The 23,191-nt window shown below is 37.9% G+C and overlaps 1 protein-coding gene across 1 annotated transcript; it reads right to left on the bottom strand.

Annotated features, from left to right (window-relative positions):
- Positions 1-566: 566 nt before the first annotated feature.
- On the bottom strand, positions 567-1,550 carry OR6X1 (olfactory receptor family 6 subfamily X member 1). Its single transcript, XM_016217463.2, has one exon. It carries the CDS (start codon positions 1,548-1,550, stop codon positions 567-569), a length of 984 nt encoding a protein of 327 aa, XP_016072949.2.
- Between the last annotated feature and the right edge of the window lie 21,641 nt (positions 1,551-23,191).

Below are 23,191 nucleotides of genomic sequence, written 5' to 3'. Positions count from 1 at the left end.
TGGAGGCAGCCGATCAATGACGACTCTCTCATCATTGATGTTTCTATCCCTCCCTCTCCCTCTTCCTCTCTCTGAAATCAATAAAGATATATTAAAAAAATTAAAACAAAACAAAACATGGACATCCGCTTATTGACACATTATCAGACAAAAACCTAATTTATTTCCAGCATTTTTGAAAGACCATTAGAATTGATTAGGAGATGTCAGGGAGCTTCTCCTATTATGAAGAAAATGAGCTGAGGGACGCCTTACACCCTTGACAAGGAGATGAGGCTAACTGGGTTATTATAAACAAAGAGTGAGATAGCATTTCTTATATTTAAAAAAATGTGCTGACAGTTGTTCCTGACATTGGTGGTTTCTACTTTCAGCCTATAATTGAGAAAGTTCTCAGTTCTAGCTCATGCATCTGAGCGTATTCTGGGGTTTCCCTGTTGGAGAATTAGGTCACACCTCTTCAAGGAGGATTTCTGACTCATTTACATGTAACTAGTTCTTATAGGGAAGCCTGACATCAGAGTTTGCGCTCACATCTGCATCTTCTCCACAACCCTCTCTCACATTTAATTTTGTATCTGCATTAAATTTATTTTGATGTGTTGCATGTGTGACTCTGCATGACAAGGCTTTGGAAAAGTCATCGCTTTCTTTAGGGCTTCTTTTACCTCCTTGTTCCTAATGGTGTAAACGAAGGGATTCAGGAGGGGCGTGAGGACAGTGTTTAGCATTGACACCACCTTATTAACCTTAGAGGAGGAGTGTGCTGTGGGCCTCAGGTACATGAACAAGACAGCTCCATAAAACAGAGAGACAACTGTCAGGTGAGAGGCACAGGTGGAGAAAGCCTTCTGGCGGCCAGAGGCTGAAGGAATCTGTAGGATGGTAGACAGAATAGAGGCATAAGAAATCACTGTGAAGAGCAGTGACCCTGGGATTAGCAGGACCGTTGCCAAGAGACCCAGAAGCTCCAAAATGCTTGTGTCTCCACAGGCTGCTTTCAAGATGGGACCAACATCACAGTAGAAATGATCGATGACGTTGTTGCCACAGAACGGCAACTGGATGAGCAGCATTGTCTGACAAAACACAATGGTGAAGCCCACTACCCAGGAGCTGAGGGACAGTTGCAGGCAGAGGTTGCTGGTCATGATGGTGTGGTAGCGAAGGGGCTTGCAGATGGCCAGGTAGCGGTCAAAAGACATGACAGTGAGAATGAAGAACTCAGTGGTGCCCAGGAAGAAGTGGAAGAAGGACTGCAGCAGGCAGCAGAGCGTGCAGATAGCTGCTCTCGCCACCACAAACGTTTCCAGCAGTTTTGGGATGACCGTGGTGGTGTACCAGATCTCCAGGAAGGACAAGTTGCAAAGGAAGATGTACATTGGAATCTGTAGTCTGGGCTCAGCCCAGACAATGGCAATAATGAGCCCATTGCCTGCAAGGGTTACTATGTAGATGGAAAAGACGACTGTAAAGATAGGGATCTGTAGTCCTTGGACACCAGGGAAGCCCAGGAGGATGAACTCTGTGATCGCCGTGCCATTCCTCATGTCCCTGGTATTCTAGAAAAACAGATATGAAACTAGCACCTTAGAATCTCACACTCATATACAGTTTAAGCCAAAATAAAAGGAAGATTCTGATTCTGTTTAAGGTCCTTCAGGACAGCTGCCTCCTCCACATACACATGCACAGGGAGGCCTCCTTCCTTACTCGTGGTTTGGCTTGTTCCTTTACCCGCTTTAATGGACTTTGAAAGTACTCATTACACTTTATGAATGCAAAAGTACTTTTTCACCCTGTAGAGCAATTATCATTGTAATGTGATGGTTTCTCTGTCAATCACCCATAAGATTATTTCAAACAAACAGTGTATATAATGGTATACAGGACACAAGCCCAGCTGTGGGTTCCTGAGAAGTTAATCCACACTCTCATATTATATTCTGAAAGAAAATTCTTGACTTATATTGTAGATAGTTTAAGAAGCTGATTTTATACACACACACTCAAAATTCCAAGACAGCCCAACCCGGCGTGGCTCAGCGGCTGAGCATTGACCTAGGGTCCAGGAGATCGTGGTTCGATTCCCGGTCAGGGCACATGCCCGGGTTAGGGGCTCGATCCCCAGTCAGGGGTGTGCAGGAGGCAGCCGATCAATGACTCTCTCATCATTGATGTTTCAACTCTCTTCCTCTCCCTTCCTCTCTCTGAAATCAATAAAGATCTATTTTTAAAAATTCCAAGACAAGTTGAATCAGGACCTAATATACAGAAATATCTAATAAATTCATATTGGATAAAGATCTGTAGACGCAAACCTAAAAGAGAAAAAGCTTCACATACTCAGGATAACAAACTGGAAATCCTGGGAAATGCATCCCAACTGAAATCTTCCTTTGGGACTAAGTATCTTTCTATGCCATGTTTCCTATTTGTATATGCAAACTTATAGGCTGAGGACTTCCTTTCTGTTCCATTAAAACTCACTAGAGAATAGTAAAGCTAATCCCTCTTATTGAGAATATTCTTCCATATGGTTCTTTGCAATGGGCAAGATAAGTTACTATGAAACAAATTGCACAACTTTTAATGTACATGAGAAACAGCACAAAGGGGCAGCTCACAGTTCATTGGTATGTTGCTTAATTCTGTCCCCATACAAGAGAACAATAATTCTCTGAGGACTCAGGGTAAAACAATAGTTTCATTTCCTCCCACTCTTTTCTAATAATGTCATAATCTCCAGTTCTTTTCTATAAAACTATGAGAGACAGAGAAATATTTGAGTTTGTACTGATGGATAATTAGTCATGAGCCTGGCCACTCTATATAGGATAGATATGGATTTATCTTCATTCCCCACACAGAAAAAAGTGGGAGTCTCTTATGGTAAAAATTTCTAAGGGCTAAACATTTTACAGTTTAGAATTAGACCTATTTATTACACAGGCATTTGTTGAGGGTTTACTATGTTCCAAGTCCTGCTAGGCAACTAGGGAGCTTATCATTTAGATAGGGAGATCAACTGTACACAGTAATTACAACATAGCCCAGGGGGTGCAAGTGTAGAGTCGTGCACAGATTGTTTTGGAAAGACCTGGAAGGCTCCTTTTACCAGCCTGGGGGTGGGGTGTTAAAGAAGGTTTTTCCAGAGAAGGAGGTGCCTAAGCTGATTTCTGGAGTTCAATGGAAGGGAGGGTGTAGGGAGGGGAAATGCATTCCAGACTAGGACCCAATGTTTGTAAAATAGAACTAGGGCAGGGAATCCAACTTGAGCTGCAGCTGGGACTTCAGGCACCTCTGATACACTAACAGGTCTCCTGTGCGTTAGTGTCTGTGATGGGTTCATGAGGCGTTTGGAGGGGAGGATCTTGAGTCAGGGAGTTTGCTAGCATGGGGCGGGTGCATGCACGCGTGTGTTTGTGGGTGTGTGTGCGCGTGTGCGCGGTGAGTGTAGTGTCAGCCTTCTTTAACGTGTGCAGACGTTTGTCTAAGCTTTATGGAGGGGTGGGCTGCAGGCGGTGACTGAATGCGCTCTTTGAGATCCTGGTTACAGACAGTGCTGCTGTGGTGTCCAGGTGACAAATGTGGAACATACCGGGAGATCCAGACTCTCTCTAATTTTGTAAGCGACCTGGCACGGCTTCGGCACCGTGAGGACCCGGGAGGAGTGGCGGTGGCACGAGTAGAAGTGGCAGTGCCTGGTGAGGACGGTGGCCCAGCGGGAGTGGCAGAGGGACTGCGGTGCCAGCAGCGGGCAGTGGCTGTCTGGACAGCTGACGGCACTCGTTCCCTAGTACATGGGAAGTTTTATGAGATCTGAAGGGAGATTAAATATCCCAAGTTAGCAGGTAAAAGCAATATTCAGAGAAACACATGAAAGCCACCTTGGAAAACTAAGATTATAGAGTTAAAATACTGGAATAAACACTTATCTATATTCTTATTAAAATTTAATTATATAGTCTACATTCTCTTTTTATTTCTTTTAGAAAAGTTACGATGTACAGAGTCATACAGTGTTCTTGTCGCTGCCCCATGCGTTCTGTCATTTACCTCCTACTCTCCAGTCTGTCCCCTTCTTTCCGCCTCTTCAGCTCTCGCATCGCCTTTCGTCAGGAGCGGAGCACAGCCTCCTCAATGGACTTCCAGTCCTCTGCCTGCTGTACTCTTTCCTACCCACATTTCACCCTAAAACACAATTCTGACCACGCCACTCCTCAGAACCCTGAGGGTAATGTACAAACTCCTCTGCAGGACGTTCAAGGTCACCGATGATCTGATCTTACCTATATAATCTTCCCGCCCAATCTTCTGCCGTTTTCCTTTCTTTCTGCCCCGTTCTATGCTCCACACTTAACTGAATTCCCAGCTTCAGAGGCTGGCAAACCATGACCCGGTTTTTGTAAATAAAATTTTACTAGAACACAGCCACACTAATTTGTTTACATATCATCTGTGGCTGCTTTTGTGTAAACTTCAGAGCTGAGTTGCTCCGACAGAGGCCACGTGGCCCCGGGAGCTCAGAATATTTACTGTTCCTCGGCCTCGTGCTCTTACCTGACTTCTAGATCTCAGACGAGGAGCCAACCCTCCAGGGCAGCTGAGGCGCTGGTCCCACGTGCTTCCGTGACACTCTGCACATGTCCACTTGGCAACACTCAGAGAGCTGCACTGACTGTGCTTGGCTTCCTCTGTGAGCCATAGGCCCTGGAAGGCAGCAATAGCACCTAGAAGGCTATGCACAAAGTAAGTCCTTGAAAGATATTTTCTGAATGTTTATAGGAGTGGATAGTTTGTTGACACGGTGTCCCCTGTTACCTGTAAGTTTACGTAGACAGATACATGCATATGTTTACAAAATACTACTATCTACTATATTCAAATGCCAGAGACGCTATGCTGGGGACTGTTTGCTGAGTCACCTGTCCCCAAGTCGGCTGCTGCTTCCAGCTCTTCTCTGTGCAAACCTCCTTCTCGATCCATCCCTGCTTCCTGTCTGTCTCTCCGTATCAGGCACCCCGGTGTCTGGCTGTGTCCTGGGGATTCTCCCAGTTCTCCGACTGCCCTGAGAGCAGAGAGCTTTCTGAATTCACTTAGTGCTCAATGGCTTGAGATGAAGGTGACTTTATTTTTTTCTGAGCTATTTTTCTTAAACTTTTCATAGCCTCAAAAGAACAAAAAAAGTAGAAAAGCATTAACACATTTCTTTTCTGAGTCTGCACTGAAAGGAACAGATTCCAAGCCTGCTTTTTGCTTATTTGTGTGTTCACTTTGTTTTCAATGGCTGATGGGGGCCAATTCCAATTTTTCCAAACTTTAATCCAGTAGTAAATTTGGAGCTGTCCAGTCTTGTCCTACCTTAAAGCAGGGGCGCCCAGAGTACACATCTATAAGCTCCACAAAGAAAGGTGCAGCCACCCGAGGAACTATGAACTGAAAAGCAGACAAGACAGCCGGTCTGAAATTCCTCCCCAGGGTGGGGAGTTCTGGGTGAGACACAGCTTTCCTGAGGAAAGCCCATGTCCCAGACATTCTTAGGACTTTTCTATATGGGGCTGAAATTCATTTATTAGCCTTTATTTCAGGGCATCAAGGCTAGCTGTACCTATTCACTCTAGAGGAGAGCGCAACTTTACCCTAAGAGTGGTGTTTCCCTCTCTGTGGCAAAGTAATACTCACAGCTCTGATGGCTCCCGGGGAAATGCTTCTAGTCCTGAGGTGTGGCCTTGTCCATAAGTGGACTAAAGAAGAGACTGGTTAAAAACGGTCTACTTGAAACAGAAACACTTCCTTCTCCGTTGTACTAGAAAAGTGAATCTCTCTTTCTAGAGTTTAAGGCAAGTGCCATCATGCATTGCTGAATTCTGTTCACGAAGTTTTCAAGAAATGGCAAGATTTCTTAAGCATTTAGGAGAATTGCACTGAAACTGATTAATAGGCCAGTTCACAGTAGATTAATATTTCTTCTCTCAAAATGATTCGTTAGTGGGAACTTTCATAGCTTCCTCTGGGACACAAGTCTCCACGGACGTGCTCCAGGGACTCCTGAGGAGAAAAGAAGTCTCACTAAAAGTTTACTCCTAAATCAAACTGAGGAACTTGCAGTTTTCTCAAATCTAATTGGTATCAATCACCTTTGCACTCTTGAGATAATTAGTTGAAGTGAGAGAAGCCATGATTTTATGAGTTTTAAATCCTGAATTTCTCAATATCTCCAAGAAAGGAAATCAGTAGTTGCAATAACTAAATGGATCCTCTGATGAATTGAACAGAATCAAGGGTAGGGGATTTGATTAATAATATGAAAAATGACCAGGCATGCATGAACACAAGTGTGATCAGACTAGAATTATATTTGACATCCTTATGAGCTATCTTATGGTGATAAGTAAAAAGACAGAGTTCTAAGTTTGAGGGCCGCACAGAGAGTTGATGGGTGTAGCGTGTGTAACTAATTGTTGGAGAAGATTTACTGCAAAAGAGGAAAACAGTTGGAATTGTAATTTTATTTTTTTAAATTTTTTACTTACTGATTTTAGAAAGAGAGGAAGAAAGAGAGAGAGAAACATCACTTTGTCGCTCCATTTATTTATGCATCATTGGTTGATTCTTGTATGTGCCCTGACTGGGGCCTGAACCCGCAGCCTTGGTGCATTGAGACGCTCTAACCAACTAACTACCTGGCCACGCCTGGAGCTGTGATTGTAGAAGAATAAACTTCAATGTGGTATAATTTATACAGAATAAAATACGATCGTTTTAAGTACAAAGTTGAATGAGTTTTGACAGATGTACATACCCATGGTACCACCACTTTCATTAAGATTTGGAATACTCCCAGCACCCCAAAAAGTTCCTTTTCGCCCATTTTCAGTCATCCTACCTCAGGGCCCTCTCCCACTCCAGCAGCCACTGATCTGATCTCTATGCCTGCAGATTAGTCTAGACTATTGTATGCTTCCGTATGAAGAGTCATCCTTAACATTGAGTGTGGGAGAGTTCCTTTCTTCTTACTGCTCAGGAGTATTGCAGTGCACGAATATACCACATCTTACTGGTTCATTTACTAGTTGATGAGCTTTTTATTTTAATTGTTAAAGCTGTGGTGAACACTCTGATTATTTTTGTGAGCATATGATTTTATTTATTTTGGGTAAATGACTAAGAGGAAATTTCCTGAGAATAAGGTTAATGTATGTTTAATTTTTAAGAAGAGCCTAACTGTTTCCCAGTGAGGTTGCACCATTTTACCATCCCATCAACAAGCGTATGACAGTTTTACTTGACCCACATTTCACCAACATTTGTTATTGTCAATTTAAAAAAAGACATTGGCCCTAGCTAGTTTGGCTGAGTGGTTAGAGTGTCTGCCTGTGGACTGAAGGGTCCCGGGTTCCATTCTGGCCAAAGGCATGTACCTTGGTTGCAGGCTTGATCCCTGGTCCCAGTCAAGGGGCATGCGAGAGGCAACCAATCGATGTCTCGCTCTCCCTTCCACTCTTTCTGAAAAGCAATGGAAAAAAAATTATCCTCGAGTGAGGATTATAAATAAATAAATAAATAAATAAATAAATAAATAAATAAATAAAACATTGTAGGGATAGGATTTTAAAATTATTAATTTAATTTGCATTTCTCTAATGACTGGCAATATTGAACAAAGTTTCAAGTGCTTTTTGAGTGTTCATATATCATTTATTATGATTAGTTAGTTTAAATCTTTAGTCCATTTAAAAATTAGATTAATTTTCTTTCATTATTGTCAAAGAAGTATTTTTTAATTGTGTTTTTCAATTACAGTTTACATTCAACATAATTTTGTATTAGTTTCAGGTGTACAGCATAGTGGTTAGACAATTATATACTTTATAGTGTTCCCCTGATATTTAAGTATCCACCTGGCACCATACAGAGCTATTACAATATTATTGACTCTACGCCCTATGCTGTACTTTACATCCTCATGACTATTTTGTAACACTATTTTGTACTTCTCAATTCTTTCACCTTTTTCACCAGGTCCCCCAACCTCCTTCCCCTCTGGCAACCTGTTCTCTGTATCTGAGTTTGTTTCAATTTTGTCTGTTTATTTATTTTGTTCTTTAGATTCCACATATAAGTGAAATCATATGGCGTTTGCCTTTCTCTGGCTGACTTATTTCATGTAACGTAATATCCTCTAGGTCCATCCATGCTGTCACAAATGGCAAGACTTCATTCTATTTCATGGCTGAGTCATATTCCATTGTATATTTGTACCACCACTTTTTTATCCACTGTCCATTGATGGGCACTTGGGTTGCTCCCCTGTCTTGGCTACTGTAAATAATGTGCAGTAAACATGGGTGCATATATCTTTCAAATTAGTGTTTTGGGTTTCTTAGAATATATACCCAGAAGTGAAATCACTGGGGTATAAGGCAATTTTGTTTTAATTTTTTGAGGAAACTCCCTACTGTTTTCTGTAGTTATTGAACAAATGTGCCTCCTCACCAATAGTATACAAAGCATCTCTTTTATGCACATCTCACCAGCACTTGTTGTTTATGGATTTATGGATGATAGCCACTTTGACAGGTGTGAATTGATATCTCATTGTGGTTTTAATTTGCCTTTCTCTGATGATCAGTGATGTTGAGCATTTTTTCATGTGTCTATTGGTGATCTGTATGTCCTCTTTGAAGAAGTGTCTATTCAGGTCCTCAGCCCACTTTTAAATTGAATTGTCGAGTTATGTCACTTCTTTATAAATTTTGGATATTAATGCCTTATCAGGTTTATCATTTGCAAATATCCTCTCCCATTCAGTAGGTTGTCTTTTTGTTTTGTTGATGATTTTCTTTGCTATGTAAAACCTTTTTAGTTTGATGTAGTTCCATTTGTTTATTTTTCCTTTGTTTTCCTTGCTTGAGGAGACATGCCAGATAAAATACTGCTAAGAGAAATGTCAGAGATTTTACTGCCTATGTTTTCATCTAGGAGTTTTATGGTTTTGATTCTTACATTTAGGTCTTTAATTCATTTTGAGTTTATTCTTGTATATGGAGTAAGGTGGTTTAGTTTCATTTTTTGCATGTATCTGTCTAACTTTCCCAACACCATTTATTGAATAGACTGACTTTACCCCATTGTATGTTTTTGTATCCTTTGTAAAAAATTAATTGACCATATAGGTGTGGGTTTATTTCTGGGCTCTGTATTTTGTTCCATTGATCTATATGTTTGTTTTTATGCCAGTACTATGCTGTTTTGATTACTATGGACTTATAGTACAGACCACATCAGGTAGTGTGATTCCTGCAACTTTTTTTTTAAAGATTGCTGAGGCTATTCGGGGTCTTTTGTGGATTCATATAAAATTTTTAAATTATTTATTTTATTTCTATAAAAAACACCATTGGTATTTTGATTAGAATTGTGTCGAATTATAGATTGTTTTGGGTAGTCTGGACATTTTAGCAATATTAATTCTTTTTATCCATGAACATGGTATATGCTTCCATTTATCTGTATCTTCAATTTCTTTCTTCAGTGTCTTATAATTTTTTAAGTACTGGTCTTTTATCTCCTTGGTTAGATTTATTCCTAAGTATTTTATTTTTTTGATGCAATTGTAAATGGCGTTGTTTTCTTAATTTCTCTTTCTGATAGTTCATTATTGGTGTATAAAAATGCAACTGATTTCTTAGTATTTATTTTGTGTCCTGCTACTTTACTAAATTTATTTTCCATTCTAGTCGTTTTTTGTGTGAAATCTTTAGGGTTTTCTCCATATAATATTATGTCTGAAAGTAATTGTTTCATATATCTTGACTAGTTTTTCTTAGGTATTTATGGTGGAGTGTTAATCTGGTAGGATTACTTTGTTTGGCTGGTTATTAAATTTTCCCAAAATATTAAAGTGGAAGCTTGAAATGGGAGTGGTTCCCATAAGGTGATTCATTCAGAGTTGGAGAGACTTGAGGTAGTTTAAAAGCAATCAAGGCAGCATTCGGAGGGGAGAAGGTGCTGATCTCAGAGAAGGGTTTTTGTAGCAAGAGCTTAAAAAGGAGTCACACATTTCATGTATGTGTCAACCAGTAGCATTACACATTCAAATACAAATGAAAAATAAGAGGCTTAATTCTCTCTGCTGAATATCAGAGAAGAGACTTCTCCCCTTTTTTGGAATGTTTACTTTAGAAAACTTCTCACTATAAGTTATTTCTTTGTCACTTTGAAATGTGCATAATATTTTTAGAAGTTTTATCAGTATTATTGATATTATTTACTCTCCCCACCCCCAGAGCTTCTTTGATCAACTATTCTGCTTTCTTTGGCAACTGCAGCTCCCTTCCTCCAGACAAATTGGCTCCTTTTCCTCTTCCTTAAGAAGGCCTAACTCTCTATCTTAGTAACTAAACTTTGACCACCTAGCTGTTGTATTTATTTTATTGCAAAATTTTATAAGTAATATGTAATTTTACCTTTGTTGCTTTTTCCATCCTTAGTTTTCTGAGATTTGATTTTTACTCCATGATATTACTGAATTTACACACCTATGACCATTCTAAAATTTTATCTTTCAAATCAAGGGAATTTTCTTAGTGCTCATTTTAAATCAAAAATATTTTTTTAAGTTACATCCATCTGTAGTAGTCAATGCCACTGACTGCCTCCTGTTTGGAAATATCTTGTCCCTGCCTTTTGTGACATCACATTCTCTTGTCTTCTCTGTCTCTTTCTTTCTCTCCTGTCCTTTATTCTTAATGAGAGAATCTCAGTTTTTAACTTATTCTTTCTTTTATATAAAGCTAGTCAGTCCCAATAATGCCCAAAATATATTCAATTGGATATCTTGTTTAAATGAGAATTCTTTAGGTCTATGTGTGGGATAAATAATAACACCCCTCTGAATTCTTCTACATGTTTGATTAGACCTTTTTTTTTTTTTTTTTGTTAAATATTATTCAGCAAACTTCTTATCTATTTTGTAACATTTGGATATTTAAATCAGATTGCTAGATCATATATCTTGATGTAATTCAGGTGTGGGAGTTCCCATGGGAAACAGCACTTATTGATAATTGCAATATTTATAAATATATTTAGAGTTTGAGGTGGTCATTGAATGAAGTGAATTACAGGGAAGCATTCTGTAAACTGAGAAAAATCATTATGTTAGAGAAATCTGGTAAGGTGGGGTTGGCTTATCAGCAGGAAAATTTTTAATTTTAATTTAATTTAATTTTTTATAGGTTCTCAATCCTTTGTTCTCTCTCTTCTTCTGGTACCCCTATGATGTGGATGTTGTTATGGTTCATATTGTCCCATAGGTCTCTTAAACTCCTTATTTTTAAAAATTATTTTTTTTCTTTTTGCTGCTCTTATTTATTTTCCTTTTTATTGAATGTATTGGGGTGACAATGGTTAACAAAATTACACAGGTTTGAGGTGCACAATTCTACAACACATCATCTGTACACTGTATTGTGTATTCATCATCCCAAGTCAAGTCTCCTTTCATCACTGTTTATCCCCCCATACTCCTTCCTCCCCTCCCCCCAGCAATCACCACGTTGTTGTTTGTGTCCATGAGTTTTTTCTCTGTTTTTCTTTTCTGCTCAATCCCTCAACCCCCTAACCTCCCCCCATTTCCCACACACATAGCTGTCAGCCTGTTCTCTATCTATGAGTATGTCTCTATTTTCCTTGTTAGTTCATTTCGTTTATTAGATTTTACATATAAGTGAAATTATATCGTACTTGTCTTTGACTGACTTATTTCACTTAGCATAACACTCTCTAGCAGGAACATTTTTTAGAGAGTACAGTGATGTTTAGGAATAGGGTGGAGCTATGTTTGTTCACTCTCCTGATCCAGCAATTTTTCCCATGTACTGTTAGTGTTTTCTCCAAGGGTGTTTGTGTGGTCTGGTAATGAGAGGGCTAGACTTAAATGGAAAGCACTGTTCTGAGGGAACAAACCATCCGAGGAATTGTTCCTTGGAATACTTACCAGGCTGACTCATCAGGGTACCATGACCTGAAAGAACAGGACTAGAGATTTTTCTAGAAATCACTGGAATATATGGTGTAAAGACAAATACAAATAAAAAAATAAGAGGCTTGGCCCTGGCTGAGTAGCTCAATTGGCCAGAGTGTCATCTGGATATACCAGGGTTGCAAGTTCAGTCTCTGGTCAGGGCACATACAAGAATCAACCAATGAATGCATAGATAAGTGGAACAACAAATTGATGTTTCTCTCTCTTTCGTCTCTCTAAAATCAATAAATTTTTAAAAAGAAGCTTAATTTTCCCTGTTAAAAATAAGGGAAGAGACTTCTTTGTTCTTGTGTTTCTTGGAGCATTTACTTTAGAAAATTTCTCATTATAAATTCCTTGTGTTTTTGAAATGTGCATTAACATTTTTTAGAAGCTGAAAAAGCCCCTTGGCAGCTTTATGACCCAGAAATATCTCAAGAACCTAGGAGCTGTCTTTTTGAAATGTAAACATCAGGGAAGCACTCTATCTCACAGTTTCTGTGGGAGGGTAGGAACCCAACTTCCTTGGGTGCCTTGATCCAAGTTGCAAAATTATCTCCTGTCATAAAGGTATGAGGAGATTGATTTTCCTCTAGAGGAAGCCAAGTAGCTAACACAGATGGTAACTCCAATTACCAGTATTTCTAGGATGAACTCTGTGTGACAAATGGTGCTGTCAAATCCTCTTACTTGAGGAATAGTAATTGTTTATCTTGAAAACATGTATGCAATGGATTGTGTTTGGTTATAGAAAAGGGTGAGATTTATTTCTGTCTTTGTAAGTTATTAGTGTATTGCCTGTAATATGCATCGCATTGTGATTTAATGCTTATTTAATAATAAAAGTGTTTTTTTTTTCTTTACTACCCTTGTGGCTAGGTTTCCTGGGTTGGGAGATTTTGCTTTTAATTATATTTCCCCAACAGTGGGTTGTGGTGTGTTCTGAACCTGGCCACCAGGTGTCATTCCTGGGGATTCGAGTTAGGGACTGTGGTGCTGGCCCAAGTCACCTGCTGCCTGTCCTAGCCCGGGGCCGCCTGGTGTGACCCACAAGCTGACCTGCATTTGTTTGCTGGCTGTGCTGAGTCTGAAGGTAACTGGAAGCGAATAGCCTGCAAACCGAGGCAGGTTGCCGCTGGCTAGAGGCCTGGGCCGCTTGACAAGGGCACACCAAAGCCAGCTGCGGCTTGTTTGGTGTTGTGGACTTCTGAGATATTTTAAGAAAGTCTGCAGCATGAGCCAAGGGAAGGCACTTGTGTGGAAAATCCCCTGGAAGAGGTTCAGGCTGGGCATGTGAGGTGGGTGGGGCGGGGTCTCTGGTAACCTCTAGAGCAGGTTGAACCATGTTAGGCAGGTTGACGGAGAGCTCAGATTTGGTGCCTGTCTGCCCCTGCGAGCTGGGTGGGGAGAGAGCTCAACAAAGGAACAATGGCCTCTGTTAGCACTGTCATTCCTGATGAGAGGTGCTCTGCCCCCTGCCCCTCGAGCCCTCACCCCGTAGCCAGTCAATTCAGCATTTCCCCCTATGTCCCTGGCACTTTTCAGGCTGATGACTCAGCACTGGAGCTCAGAGCAAGCAAGTTGGTGTGCAAGTGTGTCTGTGTGTGTGCCCTTTAAGAAGGATCCCAGGGACTTCAGCATTCCTCAGTCTCACTCAGCTACAGTCCTCACTGGGTTTTACAGTCAGAAGTTATGGGGATTTTTGTTCTCACCACTGGAGCTCTGGGCTGGGAAGCCTGGCATGGGGCTGGGACTCCCTGATTCCCAGGGGGATGTCTGCAGCTGAGATATTTCTCCCATTTTCAAACTGCCACACCATGGGTGTGGGATGTACCTTTTCGGTGTCTCTGCCCCTCCTACTAGTCTCCATGTGGCTTTTTATTCATATTATTAGTGATAGAAATTCTGTTCAGCTGGTCTTCAGGTGACTCTAATGGTGGTTGTTCTGTAATTTAGTTGTAACTTTGATGTGGTCATGGGTGGAGGTGTGCATAATATTTTCCTACTCTGCCATCTTGATCAGAAGTTCTATTCTGTTGATTTTTAAAAGTGCAATTTGTTGTGATGTTCCCCCTCAGTTAAAATACATATTGATTTTTGTACCTAATTTGTATTTGTAAATTTTTTAATATTGTTTTTCTTAAAGATGGCTTCTTTAATGTATATGCTTTAGCTACTACTACAAATGTATACCCATTTGTATGGATCCATCATACAAATATTAAAAAGTTTAAATCATCAGGTACCAAGAATATGGTTCATGCTAGAGTACCCTCTGAGTGGGCATCCATCACTAAGGAAGAGTCTTGGTTCTTTCTGGCTATCAAAACATCAACTGCCATCTTTTGTCTTAGGGCTCTGGTGCCTCAGAGTGGCTGGTGGAATTTCTGGGTTTGGAAACAAATTTGGGTGTAGCAATGAGAAATGATGTATAGAATCAGAAAGGAGTGCTCTTTTACAAGTCAGATTAGGTTATCACCACATTCACAGAGATTTGGAGCATTATTATGATGTGTCAATTTTCAGAAAGCTTCAGCTAAGATTACAAATTCAAGTGTAAAATTTGTGGTTGACCCGACTCAGAATGAAGTATGAATTGCTCAAAGTAGAACATAAAGAGGAAGAATTTTTCTTAATTATAAGAAAATTAAAAATATAATGGAAAATAAAGATAATGGCAAACATTTGCATAGTGTTTACTTTTGCCAGGTGCTCTTCTAAGTGCTCTTACAAGTATTAAGTCTTTGTAATGCTGGCAACAACCCTGTGAGGTCATGTTACTGTTGTTATTTTTATTTTATAGATGAGAATATGGAAACAAAGAATGGTGAAGTAACTTGACCAAGGACCGACAGCTAGTAATGATAGATTTTAACCCAGAAAACATGGTTTTAGAGTTTTAGTTTGAAAAAATAGCATTCCTGGAGGAAGACGATGAAGACGTACGAAAGGAAAGGTGCTTGGCTTCTGCATGCCTCTGTCCCACAGCTAGATAATCCTCATCAGATGCCTTTCTTCATCTCATTCCCATAACCCAACCTGACTTGCAACACGACTGAGGGAATATCCTAAGATCAAGTGGTTTAGTATCTCATTTCAGTAAATTCTGAAGACTGAGCTTTTGCCTGGATCCCGAGATCCAGAACTTTTCTTCATTCCCCAGCCTTCCACCCACCCAAAGTTACATTTGTGGCAACTGGGCGTCTCCTAGTTCTTTGCCAAGGGCTGGAGTCTTGCTCCCATGCCCTCCTGGTGGCTGGAAACTTTACTACTGGTTGATTCCCTACCTGGATGCTAAATGCCTACCTGTTTGGCTCCTCAGTATCACCTGCCTCAGATCCTCTCTTATGGCCTATTTTTATTTTGGGGGATCATATGAAATTTTATTTTGTTTCATCTGACATTCTTTCAAGGGATATGTTAATTGCAAAATTCAGATTTCTCCCAGCATATCTTTTCTGCTGTAAATAACCACAAACCACTACTATTTTCTGGTATCTGGCAGAAAAAGTAAATAAGCTAGATATGAGCAATCACATACGTATATTAAAATGGCTTGAAATCACAGTAATCGATATAAACCATATAAGACATTGATAATATTTGTACATAATTTTCCATGTCCAAGTTACATAACTCTAGTTAATTTTATAACTTTGTGAGGGAAACAAGGCCCTAAGTAAATATTTCTATAGGGTAGAAACCTAGTGTAATTTTATGATATGTAAACATTAGTCACAAGTGATCTTTTTACATTTTTGTTCTGAACCATCACTTCTAGGTTTGAATTTCCTTGTGCTATAAGTTTGGCACAGACAGACAAAATCTTAGTCAAACTCAGTGTAAATGTTAAGAATCAGTATCGATAAGCCTATAATGGTTGAGGATACCACTATAGAAAGATAAACAGGGATTTCCTTACATAAAGTCAGACTATGAAATGTTGTTTGATAGAAATTAGCAGTAGCCAGGTGTCCAATCATCTATCCCTGTTATCTATCTGAAAATCTACCTTTGGACAGTAATTATTTTTGGTTTTGGATTATTCCAAGTCTATTTTATAGTTCCCCTGTAAATTCAAACATTTAAATGGATAGAATAACACATAAAGTTATTTTTTGCAAATATATTAAATATATTAATGAGGATATTATCAGTTATCTAAGAAAAATAGGCAAGTGGAGTTGATGGCAGTGGGGGGTGAGCCAGGAGCAGTAAGAGGGATCCCAAAGTGATAGGAACATGGGGATGAACTGCCACCTTCCCTGTTAAATTCTGGGTATATGTACACATCACCTCTGTGGTCAAGAAAAGCAGCAGGACACCACCACCACGACCCTGCTTCCCGACAAAAATAAATAAGGTAATCCTGCCTAGTTATAATCCCTAAAATAAATGAAGCCTTGAGCAATTTTTATAAGTTACTGACTTCCTAAGAAAACCAACTTTGTTTCCAGCCTTTGCAATGCTCATGTGTAAAGATATGTGATGACTTCTTTTAAAAGTTCATTATTATTTTTATTTTTCAATTACAGTTTACATTCAATATGATTTTGTATTAGTTTCAGGTGTACAGCATAGTGGTTAGACAATCATATACTTTACAAAGTGTTCCCTTGATATTTCAAGTACCCCCCTGACACCACACATAGTTATAAAATTCTATTGACTATATTCCCTATGCTGTACTTTACATGCCTGTGACTATTTTGTAATTGCCGATTTATACTTATTAATCCCTTTACCTTTTTTACCCAGTCCCCAAACCCTCCTCTCTGGCAACCATCAGTCTGTTCTCTGTATCTGTCACTCTGTTTCTATTTGTTTGTTCACTTATATTGTTCTTTGGATTCCATATATAAGAGTAATCATATGGTGTTTGTCTTTCTCTAACTCACTTCACTTAGGTCCATCCATACTATTGCAAATGGTAAGGTATTTTTAGACAGAGAGGAAGGGGGAGAGAGAGAGAAACATCAATGTGAGAGAGAAACACCAATTGGCTGCCTCCCTCATGCACCCCGACTGGAAATCCAGCCCAACAAGCTGGGCATGTACCCTGACTGGGAATCGAACTGGAGACCTTTCAGTGCAAAGGATCACATTCAACCAACAGAGCCATTGGCCAGGGCAGATTTCACTCTTTTTCATGGCTGAGTAATACTGCATTGTATATACGTACCACAGCTTTTTCTACCCACTCATCTATCGTTGGGCACAAGGGTTGCTTCATTATCTTGGCTGTTGTGAATAACACTGCAGTGAACATGAGTGCATATATTTTTTCAAATGAGCATTTTGGGTTTCTTTGGATATATGCTCAAAACTGGAATTTCTGGGTCATAAGGCTGTTCCATTTTTAATTTTTAGAAGAACCTCCACACTGTTTTCTATAGTGACTGCATCAATCTGCATTCCCACCAGCAGTGCATGAGGGTTCCCTTTTCCCCACAACCGCACCAATGCTGCTTGATTGATGGTAGCCATTCTGACAGGTGTGAGGTAACATCTCATTGTGGTTTTAATTTGAATTTCTCTGATGATCAGTCACATTGAGCATCTTTCCGTATGTCTCTTGGCCATCTGTATGTCCTCTTTGGAGAAATGTCTATTGAAATCCTGTGCCATTCTTTAATTGGATTGTGGTTTTTTTTTGGAGTTCAGTTGTATGAGTTCTTTATACATTTTTGATATTAACCCCTTATTAGATGTGTAATTGACAAATATGTTCTCCCATTCAGTAGTTGGTTTTTTTGTTTTTGTTGATGATTTTCTTTGTTGTACAAAATCTTTTTAGTTTGATGTAGTCCCATTTGTTTGTTTATTTTTCTTTTGTTTCCCTCGGCCTTTGGAGATATATCAGAAAAAATATTGCTAAGAGAAATAGAGATTTTACTGCCTATATTTACTTCTAGGAGTTTTATAGTTTGAGTCTTACATTTAAGTCTTTAATCCATTTTGAGTTTATTCTTGTATATGGAGTCAGAATGTGATCTAGTTTCACTTTTTGCATGTATCTGTCTAACTTTCCCAACATCATTTATTGAATAGACTTCATTGCCCCATTGTATGTTCTTGCCTCCATGTCAAATATTAATTGACCCTATAGGCGTGAGTTTATTTCTGGGCCCTCTATTTTGTCCTATTAATGTATGTTTGTTTTTATGCCAGCACAATGCTGTTTTGATTACTATGGTCTTGTAATATAGTTTGATATCAAGTAGCATGAAACCTCCAACTTTGTTCTTCTTTTTCAAAATCCCTGTGGCTGTTCAAGGCCTTTTGTGGTTCCATGTGAATATTTAGATTATTTGTCCTAGTTCTGTGAAATAAGCCATTGGTATTGTAATAGCAGTTGAATTGGATCTGTAGCCTGCTTGGGGTAATATGGACATTTTAATAATGTTAATACTTGGGGTAATATGGACATTTTAATAATGTTAATACTTTTGTCCATGAGCACAGTATATGCTTCCATTTATTTGAATCTTCTTCAATTTATTACTTAAGTGTTTTGTTTTATTTATTTATTTATTTATTTATTTATTTATTTACTTACTTACTTACTTACTTACTTACTTATTTATTATTTTTAATTCTCACCCAAGGATATTTTTTCCATTGCTTTTCAGAGAGAGTGGATGGTGGGAGAGAGAAACGTTGACGTGAGAGAGGCACATGAATTGGTTGCTTCCTGCATAGCCCTGACCAGGGCTGAGGATTGAGCCTGCAACTGAGGTACATGCCTTTGGTTGGGATCAAACCCGGGACCCTTCAGTTCGAAGGCTGACTCTTTAACCACTGAGCCAAACTGGCCAGGGCAACTTCAGTGTTTTATAATTTTCCAAATATAGGTCTTTTACCTTTGTTGAATTTATTTCTAGGATTTTTTTTTTTTGATACAATTGTAAATGAGATTATTTTCTTAGTTTTTTTGATAAGTTATTATTGGTGTATAAAAATGCAACCTATTTCTGATTATTTATTTTGTATCCTGCTACTTTACTGAGTTTATTGATCAGTTTTAGGAGTTTTTTGGTGAAATCTTTAGGGTTCTCTACATACAGTATCATGTCATCTGCAAAAAATAACAGTTTTTCCTCTTTCTTTCCAATTTGGATGTCTTTTTTGTTCTTTTTATGTGTGGTTGCTGTGGCTATAATTTTCAGTACTATGTTGAGTAAGAGTGCTGAAAGGGACATCCCTGTCTTGTTCCTGATTTTAAGGAATCTGCTTTTAGTTTTTCTTTATTGAGTATGTTAGCTGTGGGTTTGTCATACATGGCCTATATTATATTGAAAAATGCTCCCTCTGTTCATACTTTGCTGTGAGTTTTTATCATAAGTGGATGCTGTATTTTGTCAAATGCCTTTTCTGTGCGTATTCCCTTAATCATACGTTTTTTATTTTTCATGTTGTTTATGAGGTATATCATGTTAATTGATTTATGGATATCATACCAACCTTGCATCCTAGGGATAAATTCCATGTTATCATGGTTTATGATTTTTTAATGTGTTGTTGAATTTGATTTTCTAATATTTTGTTGAGGATATTTGCATCTATTTTCATCAGGGATATCGGCCTATAGTTTTCTTTCTTTGTAGGGTCTTTATCTGTTTTGGAATTAAGATAATGCTGGCCTCATAAAATGAACTTTGGAGTCTTTCCTCTTCTTAAATTTTCTGAAATAGTTTGAGCAGGATAGATATTAATTCTGCTTTGAATGTTTGGTAAAATTCCCCTTTGAAGCTCTCCAATCCAGGACTTTGTTGGAATTTTTTTTCCTTCTGCTTTGATTTCATTAGTTGTAATCAGCCTGTTCAGTTTTTCTGCTTCTTCTTGATTCAGTTTGGGAGATTATATGTTTCTAGGAATTTCTTTCTTTCAGATTGTCCAATTTGTTGGCATATTGTTGTTTCTAATAAACTCTTAAACTTTTGTATTTCTGAGGCTGCAGTCAGCAATTCTTTTCTTTCGGACTTTATTTGTTTGGATCCTCTCTCTATTTTCTCGATAGTCTGGTTAAAGTCTTATCAGCTTTGTTTATTTTTTCAAAGAAGCTGCTCTTGGTTTTCTTGATCTTTTGTATTTTTTAAAAACTCTATTTTACTTATTTTTGCTCTGATCTTTATTATTTTCTTTTTCTAGTCACTTTGGGCTTTGTTTGTTGTTCTTTTTTTAGTTCTTTTAGGTGTTAGTTTAGATTGTTTATTTGAGATATTTCTTGATTCTTGTGGTAGGCCTGTATTGCTATAAATTTTGATCTTAGAACTGTTTTCACTGTTCCATAGATTTTGGGTTCTGTTTTCATTTTCATTTGTCTCAAGGTATCTTTTGATTTTTTCTTGATCTCATTGTTAACCCATTTATTGTTTAGTAGCATGTAATTTAGCCTTTATGTGTTTGTGTGTTTTTCAGTGTTGTTTTGTTCTTGTAATTGATCCCTAATTTCATATTATTGTAGTTGAAGAAGATGCTTGATATGATTTCAGTCTTCTTGAATTTATTGAACCTTGGTTTGTGTTTTTACAGGTGGTCTATCCTGGAAAATGTTTCATGTGCACTTGAAAATAATGGATATTCTGTTGCTTTGGGGTAAAGTGCTCTGAAAATATTAAGTTGATCTTGTCTAATGCATTTTTTAAGGCCACTGTTTCATTGTTGATTTTCTTTCTGGAAGACCTATTTATTGATGTCAATGAGGTGGTCTCAACCCCCTACTGTGACTGAATTACTGTTGATCTCTCCCTTTATGCCCATCAATATTTGCTTTATACATTTGGGTGCTCCTATGTTGGGTACAAAATGTTTTACATTCTCATTGGACTGATCTTTGTATCATTAGGTAATGTCCTGTATTGTCTCTTATTATAGCATTTGTTTTGAAGTTTATTTTGTCTGATGTAAGTATTGCTATCCCAGTTTTTTTGTTTCGTTTCTATTTGCATAAAATATATTTTCCCATCCCTTTACTTTTAGTCTGTGTGTGTCTCTCATTCTGAGGTGGATCTCTTATATGTGGGTTTTGTTTTCTTAACCATTCAACTACTCTGTGTCTGTTGATTGGAGCATTTAAGTCATTTACACTTAAAGTGATTATTGATAGACATGTAGTTATCGCCATTTTATTATCTATAATTATGTTCCACTTTTTTTCTTTTTCTTAAAGAAGTCTTCTTGTGTAATACTAGCTTAGTGGTGACCTGTCTTATGTCAATTCACTAATTAGTTCAGCCAAAGAACATAGATGGGTAGAAAAAATAATTTTCCTCTTTTACACGTACATACTTTTCTATTTTGCTTTAGTCTTTCTTTTTTTCCCAAAAACCACTGTTATCCTTATTAACATTTTGGTGCATCCTTCTAAAAATGTCCCTTTGCTTATTAATTTACATACTAATATATGAGGCCATGAAATATGAGTTTCTCTGTTATTTGCTTATCTGTTTATTTTTACTATTAAAATGTTTTTTATATATCTTGATTATTGATATTTTATTTTCATAAATAGAACAACAATATTGGGGCTGTTGTATCCAAACATATAAAGTATGTATTTTTAGTAGATAATGCCAGAAAACATTACAAAAATACTGTAGCAAGTTTCATTTTTTTCTAGCAATTTGAATTTGTGATTTTCTACTCATATTAAAGTCAGCATTAGTCTTTATTAATTTTAAGAAGGGCTTTTATAGTTTTATTTTATCTTTTCATCTTTATTCACACTAGAATTTTCTTCTATATGGAGTTAGAGTTTACCTTTTTTTCTGTTAGATGAATATCCTATACAGTCTTATTTACTGAACAATTTTTTTACCCTGTATAACAGAATTGAATTACTATACATATCAAAATGAGACGATTAAAGAATAGTCATTCATTCAACAAATATTTATTGGATATTTACTATGTGCAAGGCTCTGTTTAGGTAAAAATTCCCATTGTTATGGAATTTACAATCCAGTCAACACTTGGACCAGTTCCTGAACTATATTCTGTAACCCTGATTAACTGTTCATTTTCCTGTGGCAGTAACATGCATTTATCTGTTTATTATATTTACTTTAAAATTTTGTGGTATGTATTTCAAATCCCTGTCATAAGTGTTCTTGTAAAAAAATATTTAGCAGTTATCACATTTATTTATTTTGTTATTCCTCTTTTTAAAAATTAATTATAAAATGCTGTAAACATTTAAAAAGTGTACAGTAAAATAATGAATATATATATAATGGATATATATATCTATATATCTGTAAAAATTATATATATAATGTATATATATAATTTGTATATATATCATGGGGATAACAACCAAATTGTTTTAAATATATATCACCATATTTAAGAGATGTTAACATTTTACCATGTTTGCTTCAGATATGTGTAATGAAAAACCGTGTTTTCCACTTCCCATGTCTTTGTCTCCTGTACAGGAAAACACCTGATCCTTCTTACTGTCTGTTTCCTCCCTGTGTCTCTCCTTCACTACTCACTCAAAACACAGGGGTGACCAAATGTGTGGGGATTTTTCCCCACATCAAGCAATTCTCTGTAATACCCTCTGGGTGTTCTACAATTCAACTCAATTCTGACACTATCCCGAGATGACATAAGATCCTACATATTCAGGGCCCAGTTCCAAAAGACTGCCCCCTCATATGTAAATTTAGAATTAGCAGTAGGTCTGTAGGTTAACCCCAACTTCTGTCTGATTTAGCTGTGAATCAGAGGTTCCCATGACTCTTTCCTCAGTTTTGATTAATTTCCCAGAGCAGCTCATATAACATAGGGAAACAGTCACTTATGTTCACCGGTTTATTAAGGATATGACAAAGAATGCAGATAAACAGCCAGGTAGAGAAACCACGAGTGAGGTCTGGGAGGCTCCCAGGTGCAGGAGCTTCTGTTCCTGTGGAACTGGGTACAGCTTCCTCCCAGTATGTGGATGTTTTTGCCCGCCTAAGAGCTTCCCAAATGTCATGATGGTACAAGTCACCATTAACAAGTGTTAGCAGAAGCCATAAGCCACAGAACCAGGCCAGAAAGACTTTGGTGTTAAAACATCAGCATTATCAAATCCTCCCAAAACATGCTTAATGTGTTTTATAAAATGAGTGGTATAAAATAACACAAATTCAACTGAGTAGATTTTAA

Source organism: Miniopterus natalensis, chromosome 20, assembly GCF_054644295.1.
Source record: "Miniopterus natalensis isolate mMinNat1 chromosome 20, mMinNat1.hap1, whole genome shotgun sequence".
NCBI classification, from domain to species: domain Eukaryota; kingdom Metazoa; phylum Chordata; class Mammalia; order Chiroptera; family Miniopteridae; genus Miniopterus; species Miniopterus natalensis.
This window is presented reverse-complemented; position numbering and strand designations above follow the sequence as displayed.

What these genes read in the sequence shown, in the direction of transcription:
- OR6X1 (XM_016217463.2), bottom strand. Translation starts at nt 1,550, where the DNA reads ATGAGGAATGGCACGGCGATCACAGAGTTCATCCTCCTGGGCTTCCCT.